Source organism: Syngnathus acus, chromosome 12 (assembly GCF_901709675.1).
Source record: "Syngnathus acus chromosome 12, fSynAcu1.2, whole genome shotgun sequence".
Taxonomy (NCBI): domain Eukaryota; kingdom Metazoa; phylum Chordata; class Actinopteri; order Syngnathiformes; family Syngnathidae; genus Syngnathus; species Syngnathus acus.
Genome location: NC_051097.1, coordinates 6,324,350 through 6,335,164, shown reverse-complemented (window position 1 = coordinate 6,335,164; position 10,815 = coordinate 6,324,350). Strand labels below are relative to the sequence as shown.

At 40.8% G+C, this 10,815-nt stretch overlaps 2 protein-coding genes across 2 annotated transcripts; both read right to left on the bottom strand.

Annotated features, from left to right (window-relative positions):
• Nucleotides 1–97: 97 nt before the first annotated feature.
• Nucleotides 98–4,064, bottom strand: snx24 (sorting nexin 24). Its single transcript, XM_037266672.1, has 7 exons — nucleotides 3,744–4,064; nucleotides 2,937–3,020; nucleotides 2,188–2,292; nucleotides 1,800–1,894; nucleotides 1,644–1,673; nucleotides 1,494–1,558; nucleotides 98–1,313 (listed from the first exon to the last, which is right to left on the bottom strand). The coding sequence occupies exons 1-7, from the start codon at nucleotides 3,810–3,812 to the stop codon at nucleotides 1,243–1,245; spliced, it is 519 nt and encodes a 172-aa protein (XP_037122567.1). The 5' UTR covers nucleotides 3,813–4,064; the 3' UTR covers nucleotides 98–1,242.
• Nucleotides 4,065–4,442: 378 nt separating this feature from the next.
• loxa (lysyl oxidase a) lies at nucleotides 4,443–8,886 on the bottom strand. The gene is made up of 7 exons (XM_037266606.1): nucleotides 8,128–8,886; nucleotides 7,290–7,398; nucleotides 6,792–6,923; nucleotides 5,349–5,505; nucleotides 5,163–5,258; nucleotides 4,971–5,086; nucleotides 4,443–4,894 (listed from the first exon to the last, which is right to left on the bottom strand). Exons 1-7 carry the CDS (start codon nucleotides 8,735–8,737, stop codon nucleotides 4,888–4,890), a joined length of 1,227 nt encoding a protein of 408 aa, XP_037122501.1. The 5' UTR covers nucleotides 8,738–8,886; the 3' UTR covers nucleotides 4,443–4,887.
• Between the last annotated feature and the right edge of the window lie 1,929 nt (nucleotides 8,887–10,815).

Genomic DNA, 10,815 nt, shown 5'->3' with positions numbered 1-10,815 from the left:
TGTTGGATGCAAATCTCCATACTGTGAGTATTACTTTGTCAAGCCAAAGCCTTTTTTGTCACTTTTATAATAATAATAAAAAATAAAAAGCTTATGATATCAGTAACATTGTGGTTTTAATCATAAATTAGTCAGTTTCATCCATTTTATGGCACATTGGGACTCTTCATACATACAAGCACAAACGGAACAATAATCGCAATATGAGAGTACAGTTGTACCAGAAGGATTTAGTTCAATTATAATTCAGTGCATGATAAAGATGATGTCGCACAAAACTGCCGTGTCGGCATGAGACATCAATTCACAGATTCAAGTTCATAACATTGACTACTTCCAGGACAACTATTTACTGTAGTACACGTAAAAACATAGGGGAGCAGCTCACTAAATTCAAAGATTTCATTCCAGTCGTTTCAACTGAAAAAGTGAAATCCATTTTCTAGATTCATTACACTATTAAGTGAAATATACCACCATTTGACAATGAAAACAAACGGACCATCTCAAGAAATTACATTTGAATGAAATAAAATAGGCAGGCATTGGCCATCTGAAAAACTATTTCTCACTTTTTGAAGTGAACTGTAATAATATGATATGCACACGAGCCACAAAGTGTTTGATTTCATATTGCACAAAATTCGATACTAACGCAGTCTTCATTATTTGCATCCCGTCTGGGACATCACTGGTACTAGTGTCACATACTGGCCATTAATTAAGTCAAGTTTTGATTATATCTTGAAAAATAAATTATAATCTCTTATAGGTGCAAGTACAAAATGAAACCAAGGTTAGGTCGGTCTTTCGGGTTTCCAATGAACCCAATGTCCCTTTCGAGTCCTCTCTGACCCGGGTGCTGGTATTTTAAAGGGAGTGGCACCACGCCGCTCTGCATATATATATTTTTTAAACCAAGAGGCCTTCAACGCTTCATTTCCCATGTGGCTCCTTGGCGCAGCTTGTATCCCTCAATCATTTTGTTATTCAAATAAATCTCCCTAGCAACCCGCCTCTTTCTCTCAAACTTGATGACGAATAGTTTCACAGTAAGACATGTTAAAAAGACTCCAGAACACTATTTTGCTGCTTCAGTCATATAAAACGTCTTGATTAACTTCATTCGCCTGATTCAAATGCCTCAAACTTATTATGAGATTAAATTGAAAATAAAATCTACCTTTAAGACAATGTAAATGAGGTTTAGTTTCCGTAAAACTTGCTTCCATCTTTGTGACTCTACCTGGGCTGGAGATTAGCAAAGAAAACTCCATGGATGACGCCTTCAATCACAACATTTGAAAAGGCATCTGAAAGCCACGAAGGAGAGAGAATGATAGCATAGGGATTAAAATGAAATCAAACTTTTATGGGGTACACCTACAATGACATTTTATAGCTAAAGAGTTTGTCAAAATGTTAGAAACAGCTCTTGCTACGTAATGACTTCTCATTATGCAGGTGTACCTAATTTTGTGGCCTAAACTCACCGTGTGCATCCGGCAGCAGGTAGGGGTCGTTCAGAAAAACCATGATGGGCTGATGTGAAAGTTTACTGAAAACAAACCAGCAATTACGTTAGTTTCATTATTAATTTGAGTGACTACTAATTTTATATGAACATACCAAAACTGACTCACCTTGATTCTACTGAGTCTGTATCGAAAGACCTTAAAGAAAACAAAATGGAGGGTAAGGCACAAAGGCTTCCAGTGAACAGGCAATTAACTTACCGCAAAATGGTGCAAAAATAACCTTTTTTTTATTTTTTTGTTCTGAATTCAGTTTCAACTTACCCACAGCTCTCTGTCTTTGGCAAGGAGGGGAAATGGCGGATATTGAGGAAGTCCAGGAATATCTTTGGAAGAACCTCGTTCTCCATAATTATCGTCTGGCGGGACAGAGAAAACAGCAGAAAAAAAAAATTGGGCATTTGTTCCCCTGAAGAGCAACTTGTCTTCGTTTAAATGACCAAACTGCCCCACCCAGGCCCTGGCAATAGTGAGTGGATCGAAGTGTTGGGTGTAGTGTTTGTGTTCAAACGCCCATTCTCCATGAACTGAACCAGCGAGTTGTTGTAAAGTTAGGCGCCATCATTTCAGTTCATTTTGGTCTTATGTTGAGGTCTCAAGTGCTGCAGCAAACACAAAATAGAGGAGAAGCCGGTGTAATGCTGGCGAGTACCTGCAGGTAGAGCTCCAGTCCTTGTCTCCTCTGCTCCAACACTTTGGGAACCCAGTTTCGCACATGCTTGGACGGGATCTCGGGCGGTTTTATGCTCTTCTTCAGCTGAAAACATGAAAGGAAAAAATAAAACCGCATCTAGCTTGGACTAGAGCATTTTTTTATGGCCTTCCACATTTTAGCATTTTTTCTCATTTTCGGCTCCATGTTAGACTTTCATGAGATACATTTTTTGATTTATTCTCTGTTTGTATTGAGCCCTGTAAATAAACTGTCATATTGTTTTAATCTTCTAGTCAATTGTTTGGGTCAAACTATAGAACAGGGAGAGACGATGATGCAGACGAGCTTACGTGAACTGTTGGGAGGCCCTTTTTAGACTCAAAAGTGGGAAGAGGAAGTATTTATGGCTGAGAGTGCAAACAAAATGATGAACAGATTTTTTTTGCGGTTCAGATTTCCTATGTGCCAACATGCCATCTATTTTCTATAGCACTCATTAAGGTCAAGGGCAAGCGAACATACAAACAAGCATTCATTCTCACGTTCACAACATTGGGCAATTGAGAATGCTCAGTGGACCTAACATGTATGTTTATGGAATGTGGGGGGAGCAGGACTGAGGAAAACCCAAGAAAGAAATTCAAGATTAAAGCCACCCAAATTGTCATACCCGATGACTAAACATTTCCTAGTTTGTGTAATGACATCATGCCGCATAAAAAATGCGTGACGCTTAATCAGCTCACCATTTTATGCAAGGAGTGAAATTCACTGTAGCGTTTCTCAACAGCATGTTGCCTTCCGCTTGTCAGTACGTCAATCCGAAATACCTGAAAGAGAGGAACGACCATGAAAAAAAAAAGGGGATGTTTGCATCCTGATCCACTTGCAGTCCAACAAGAATGATGGCTGATGTGTCATGAGGAAACATTTGGCAATGGCGATTAAACTTCCTCCCGTCACTCACGTTTGACTACCGCTTGGGAAAAGTAAAAGTTACTCTATAATGAACGTATGCACAATCCAAAAGTGTCAAAACCGGAAAAACTTCAGTGTTTCCAAACTGTAATGAGACAATTGAAATTATAAGAATATAATGTCTTAGTGAAAACTGGGGTTGGGCCTTGTATTTTTTTGGTAGCAATATGTCACATTGAGTGAATTTAAAAAAAGAAAAACACAAGTCATTGAAAAATAAAAAATGACGATTAATTGGAATACAAAACATCCACCAATTTTGTCAATATAGATTAAATAAATCAAAAGTACCTTAGAAGGAGAGAATATCCCCTTTTTGGATTAATTATCGTATGCTTAATGATGTTATAGTGCATTCTGGGGAACGTACGTAGTTTGCTTCCAAAGCGACACTTGACCGTTTTAACTATTAACTGACTGCACTGTCCTTCAGTTTGGAATGTCCAACGGTCGGGATTCTTGTTTTTATGTCAATAAAATGGAGCACAGTGCACTGAGCAATATGGTATTAAAGTCCACACAGACAACACATAGCGGTAACCCGACACAAAACAAATATAAGATGTGAAGCTCACCGTGTAGCCCCTCTCGACGTGGTTGTTTTCTGAACGAAAAGACGGAATGGACACGCTGATGGGATGCATTACGACAACTAGTGAGCAACTTCGGACCCGAGAAAAACTTTAATAGAGGGAAACACTTGGCTGAGCTGTGTGGACAATATTGAACGTACGCACGTACATGCACACGAAGGCACCGTTAAAGGTAACACTAGCTCAACGAGTACGCTAGTTCGTACTTGCGTGCTCGAGAGGACACGGCGCGGGGCTTTGAGCAACGTAAAAAAACAAAAACAAATCCCACAATGCATTGCGTGGTGGACTCTTGCAGCCAGACCACATACGGGTACTCGAGTCATAAAAGTGGATACTTTCATTTGGTCCTTTATTATTATTATTACTATTATTATTACTATCATTATTATTATATTATCGTTATTATCATATTATCATTATTTATTATGTTCAAGGATGGTTTGCTTGCTGATGACGCAGAAGTCCACAAGTACGAAGTACAATACGTGCACAAGGAAACAAGTGCGCATAATTTTTTTCACAAGGTAGTTTTGTTACCGCCCTCTAACGGCGATTTCAAGGAGTACACGTGTAATAATGTTGAGAGAGAGAGAATGACGACATGAGACAAAACGTCATACAAGTTCAGATAGCTGACATGATGTCACAAGGAGAAAGGTGAATCACTTCAAATCCATCTTTCTTGCAAACGATACAGTATCACAAACCTTTATTCAAATAAGATTAGTACTGAACACATTTTGTTATTAAAAAAAGGATAAATTTGGTTTGTGATTTAAAATAAAGCATGTTATTAAATACCAATTAACATTTTAAAGATGTGTTGTACTGTGTTGTAATACTTCATGGGAAAGAAGACAACATTCAAAAGTAAAAAATAGAATATAAAGAGCCAGAAAGAGGCAAAAAGCAGAAAATACGAGGAAGTAACATCCAAATGTTCAGAAAGCCATTATTGAAGGGACATGGCATGCAATTAAAAAAAATTCTATTTATGTCTAAACTATATAAACCGTGAGTATTCTGACATTTTAAACTAAGTTTAAAAATAACTCCTTGTGTTGTAAATACGCTCAAATGCAGTCATCTTCACACTTCAGATGCCGTGAACGATTCTTCTTCATTAATACCTGAAAAGCAACATTGAATCATTATTAAGACACTATTTAAAGGATAACTGGTAAGATCTGACGAGTCGGCGCTTACGTTGACATGTGACAACCGGACAAGTAGGCATAATTGCCTGTGTAGCGGACTTCACAACGCACAATGTTGTTGGTGTAATCTTCCTCTGGCACCTGGTAGAACGGATTCACGCTGACCTGCGAACAAAACGTGAAAAAGATAACAATGACGATGCACTGAATGCTTCTATGGTGACATTTCCACGTGACACACCTTGAGGATGTAATTCCCCGGTTTTACATCAGTGATGTCAATCCACTGGCAGTCGATGTCTGCATTGTAGGTGTCGTAACATCCTGGACTCAGACCCTGGATAATGGACATTAATATGATAAGAAGTCATTTTTAAAACACTTATGCACTGTTATGGAGAAAATAGCATTAGCCTATTAGCAGCACCTGAGTATGTGAGGTACAAGCGTAGCGCCTGTGGTAACCGTAATCGCACGACGTGTCCTCCAGGCAGAAGCTGACTTTGTGGCCTTCGGCAACCGACCGCTGCGTGCTGGATTCCAGCAGCTCGTAGCGACTGAACTCGTCCATGCTGTGGAAGTGCCTGTGACCACACGCCGCCATGTTATTACATACTGCTACTTCTTCTCAGTACACACATTTCTTCTACTGTCTAATGTAATGATTCTCAAAGTCAATTCAAAACTGGTTAGCATAAAATACCTTTGAAACTCCCCAAAAATCTCTTGTGTGTGTTTTGGAGCGCAGCCACAAGCTCACCATTTAGAGGATTTATTCAGACAGTTGAGTTTTTTTTCTTTCCCCAGACATAACTTTGGAATGAGGTCATTTCTTTGCTGAATCGAGAAGCCAGTTAATTTTCCATTAGGGGAAAAGGGCTCATTATGGCTGTTAGTTTTACAATGTCTGGGTCTGTGTTGTATATGAACGCAACTGACAGGTCATGTGAAGTTCACTCACATCGATTTTCAATCTTAAAGAAGCTGGTGTACCCAACTTGTTCCGATTGAGAACAAACCCATCGGATAGAATTTGAGTGTTGAGCCGAACAAAGTCACCAGGGCCAGATTGCGGGTTTTGTGAGTATCTCATTATGAGACTCTGTCTTACTGTGTGATGCCTGCTTTGTCTCACACTCCAATAGACTCTACAATGCACATTGACTGGATGGACAGTAATAAGTCTATTTTAGCACACCCTCTAATTAACGTATTTTTGCTATAGTCTATTTTTCGACCCTTCTATTGTATGTATTTAGACTTTGCCACACATACAGTGAACAAACACAAATCATTTGAGTGCTGCGAAAGCTTCACAAGTTCACATTTAGCTCGCAATCTAGCGATCTACAGTATCAATACATCTGAGGGCTCCCTCTAGTGGTAGGGGAAATAATCATTGCCAAAGAACTTTTTAAGTTAGTCTACTGCTTTTGCATTTCATGTTTGAGAACTATTGGTTTGTTTTTGTTTCCCTGCCAATAAAATATTTAGGGACAAATTTCATTTAAATTTTGTGTGCAATACATTTTAACAGAACTATTAAGTATATGTATATGTGACCATATTTTAGTGTAGTGTTAATGTTCTAACAGCTTGTTCCAGTTGTTTACAATAGCATAAAATATTTTTGGGCCCTACTATATTGTATGTTAATGTTGGTAAAGATGGTGGCAGTACTAGTAGGAGAACCAAATATTTATTTAGGTGGTAATTGATGTGAAATGCTTGAGAATATACTTAATGTTTTGAAGGGACCCTACAATTAAAATAAGGAATAAGGAAAGGGCAAACAGGACTACCTGGTCTTACACCTAACCGCCACTAGTATCAGATACTGTACTCATTATGGTGATGAGTGTATACCCACTGGTGACAGCTGTGCCATTCCCAGGCGTAGCGCGGCCTGCTGGGCCGGAAGTCAGCCGTGCCCTGGTTCTTGACCCTCTGGGTGAAGCGTAGCAGCATTCGGGAGTCATAGTCTCTGGCCGAGTAAGCCGAGCTGCAAACAAGAGAGAACGCGGTATTTGTTTTTCTCCAACAATGGCATCCTGAGCTGAGGTGAAGCCTTTGAGGGAAAACAGCCTGAGCTTAAATGGCGGGTGGAAAATACCACGCAGGCACGTGGTTGTTTGGGTTCGGTGATGTGTTTACGATTCCGGCTTCTTTTCCTCAGGCAAACTATGATTAGGTCTCGTCCAATCCACCCCTGGCAGGATTTGGCTCATTTTACATCCTCTCACAGTTGCACAGGGGCAGAGCGTAGCCACAAGGACTATAAAGTCATGGCTCTGACTTTGAGTCACACACTAACTGCCATGTTGTTTTGTTTGATTTCAAAACCACCCATGGCTCGAAAACAGCCTACCTTGACAAACAGTTCTCCTCAGCTGCGCATCTGAGGTTGTACATGGGGGTGCTCTGCACATAAGCAGCATTCTGAATGTAGTATGGGTCCAGCACCAGGTCCGGAAGACCTGCAATATGATTTAGATTGAAATACAATTTTAAAAATACAACACAAGGTATTATGTAAAGTACCAAACACAATATTAATGAACGCCAAAGCAAGACATACGTCCAGTGATTATAGAGAGCTGTTGTTAATAATTTATCCGTCTTCATATACGAGGATTTATCATTGTGATAGCCTGGCCCACATTACAAGTAGGACATTACCGCCACCTACTGGTGGTGTTGGTGTTGCGCCTTGGCTGATGTCTGCGATTTTGTCTTGTTTGAAATTATAATTCCACAAGTATTATTGTTTATTAGATTATTACTTAATTTCCCCCCAGGTTTATGACTGTAAATTTAATTTAATAAAATAATAAAATGAACAAAATTGTAATCTTTACTAGATTTATTTTTATTTACATTATTTCACATTTGTGATATTTATTTGTTACATTATTTCGCATTTGTATTTATTTTATTGATTTAAAAAACTTCTAATGAAACTTTATATTATGTATGTACATATATTTAGTTTAATTATTATACTTTATAGACTGTAACGTACGTTTGCTGTTGCCATGACTTAAATAATGTAGTAACCACAACAGTCATTAAAACCACATAACTTGTATGCATTTTATGTTACTGTTATTAGTGTAATTAAATATACCTAAGAAGGTGTCCGCTGTGTGAACATGTATTCCTAGACTGTCTCGATGGTGCGCACGGAACCGAGCCCTCACTCTTACCGTGCTGATGGTACCTTGTGCCATATCCCGGTCTGGATGATCGGGACCTGGGCCTCTCGTACACGTCATAGTGATTGTAATAGGGGTTGTAGGGGTCCATATCGTAGGACTTGGACGGGTCGTAGGGGTCGTCGGCGACCATCACGTCTTCCCTCTTGGGCTGAGGTGGGCTCACGGTCACTTTGGCTTGGGTGCCGTTGTTCTGCTCGCTCGGTTGGTCCGGGACCCGGGCTTGGACCCGGCGATGTTCCCTGCCTCTTACCAGCCGCTGGAGCGCGGGCGGGAGCGCCTCAGAGTCCGGCCGGGCGGCGGGGGGCTGCTGCGGAGTGTCCGACGCCCGCTGTTTGGCATCGCTGAGGATGGTGATCGGTCTCTGCACTTGCTCCTGCGGCGCGCCGCGACGCCTGGCCGGCTGGTACTCGGAGCCGTGGCTTAAAATGCTAAAGATTTTACCATTGTGAGACCACTGAAGTGTCTGCCTGGGAGCGGCTTCAGGTTTATTCCCTTGGGGGGGCGCCGGGTGCCTCTGGCAACGCGCACCTCGGAGGGTCACGACAAATAAATAGACGCACACGAATGCGTAAAGCGGCGTGCCAATGCGTAATCCCATGTTGGACTCACTCGCGACCCTGGCACTTGTCTTGGTTTTAATTTACAAATCCACCATGTCAATTTGCAAAGCTGACGCGGAGAGCACACACAAGGCAAGGGAAAGTGTGAAAGTCACATCTCTCCACTCCTGCTGCCTGCACATGCACTTAGAGATGGGAAGGAGGAGGCGGAGTTGTGAGTTGGCATCATCGGATGGTTACACAAGTCTGCTACTAGTCATATAACTGAATACTTGACGTCTGTCTGACCCTGCAGGCTCTTTTGAATAAGTCTTTTTTTTTTTTTTTTGCCTTACGATCGAACAGTTTCTTGTCACAAATTTTAGCTCACAGCACAAAGCAAAACAAATGGACCAAGTGAAGTCTGAAGTCTCAAAACCTGAATCTCAGCTCCCCTCTTTGGACACCCCTGGGTATATCTTATTACCATATTAATGAATTAATTTTCACAAATTGCTGTTAAAGTCAACTTGCATTGGGACCAAGTGATACAATGAACAGAAATGGATTAACACTCCAGTCGTCTTCCTAGTTCCGATCCTATAAAACAACTATCGCTGTTAACGTCAGCGCTATAATGCTCAGTTTGGGAAACATTAAAGCCTTTAATTTCCATATTTATAGAAAAAAATCTCTACAAGCCATCCAGGGATTACATTGGCTCAGCTATGGTAATTTTGGTTTCCTCACATATCAACTGGCTTCACCGCAAACAACAACTGCAGTAACGACATTTTGACCCCACAAGGATATTTCCTGTCCTCAGATGTCCTGGTGATTGTGTGGCCACCAGCTCCAGTGCATCAGATGCTAGAAGAGGATGTGGAACCCTCTCTACGTGATGCCAACATAATCAAAAATATCTCGGAAGCTGTTTGGCTATTGCATGCATTCTCAGGCCATGTTGCTGCTTTTGGCACATGCTCACATGGATGCTTTGATCGGCTGCCGTTCAAGCTGTGATCACTGGGCAGAGGACGATTTGAGCCACAAGCGAGCGACGAAGACGGATTGAAGAGTCGCTACCGTGACGACACCTGCAAGTTATTAACATTTGTTTGTTAGTTGCTTTCCTATTGGCTACCGAGCTTGCGTCAGCTGTGGTGTCCCCATGCAATTTTTGAAATTAGATTACTGGAGCGTTGAGAGAGATTTTTTCAGCTCCATTTTCAAATTTCTGTGGTGATTCTTTTTGTAGTTAATATGCCTGCAAGGACGACTGGAGAACACATTCAAAAACCAGTTGCTTGCTGATTTGTTTTTTTTTTTTACCAGCTAACTATTGTTAAACTTGTATGGCATAAGGATTGGAATATAATATGAAATAAAATTTGAACTTGTGTTCCCATTTCGATTCAAAGATAGCAAAGGGCCAATTTTCAAATGTTCCTTGATTCTCGTCGAATTGAGTCAGTTGTGTTCACTCCCGCATCGGCGCAAACCACCCTTTTTGAACACAAAATTGCCAACGCCTGTGATTTTGTTAAAGCTGGACAGCATTCTCGCTGACTGTTAACCGAGAATACACGCTTTTAAAATTCCATGCCATTATCAATAACCATGTTTTAGAATTGCACTCGTCCAAGTTAGTGAGGAGCGTACAGATCTTACTAACCGTTTCAAAACTGCAAATTCCCACTTTAACATCAGCTAATTGTATTTTTACAATGGAAAACGTTTCCAAGACTTGCACAATACTCAACTAAGCATTTCATTAAATTCCCTATCAAGGGTTAACGGTATCCAGGAGTGAGCGGTAAATTACTCGGAGGCAGTCTTACACTTCTCAGATAACAGACGGGACAGACATCATCGTTTACCGTCACGTGAGGCTGCTGGTCTATCTTGCGCAAGCTGTGGTCCTGGATGGAAGCCAAGTGGAGTCACAGAAGCATCCAAAACTTTTTTCCTCCCTGCAAAACCTCTTGGACTGGGCACACACACAAGATAAGTATAAGTTTATGCTTTGTAATTATACACGTCTTTGCAGATTGAGAAAAGAGCCCAAGAAAATAGGGCAAAAAAAGTTGTACCTAAAGTGAACATTTGAGTGACCTTCACTGCTTCACAGCTGCTT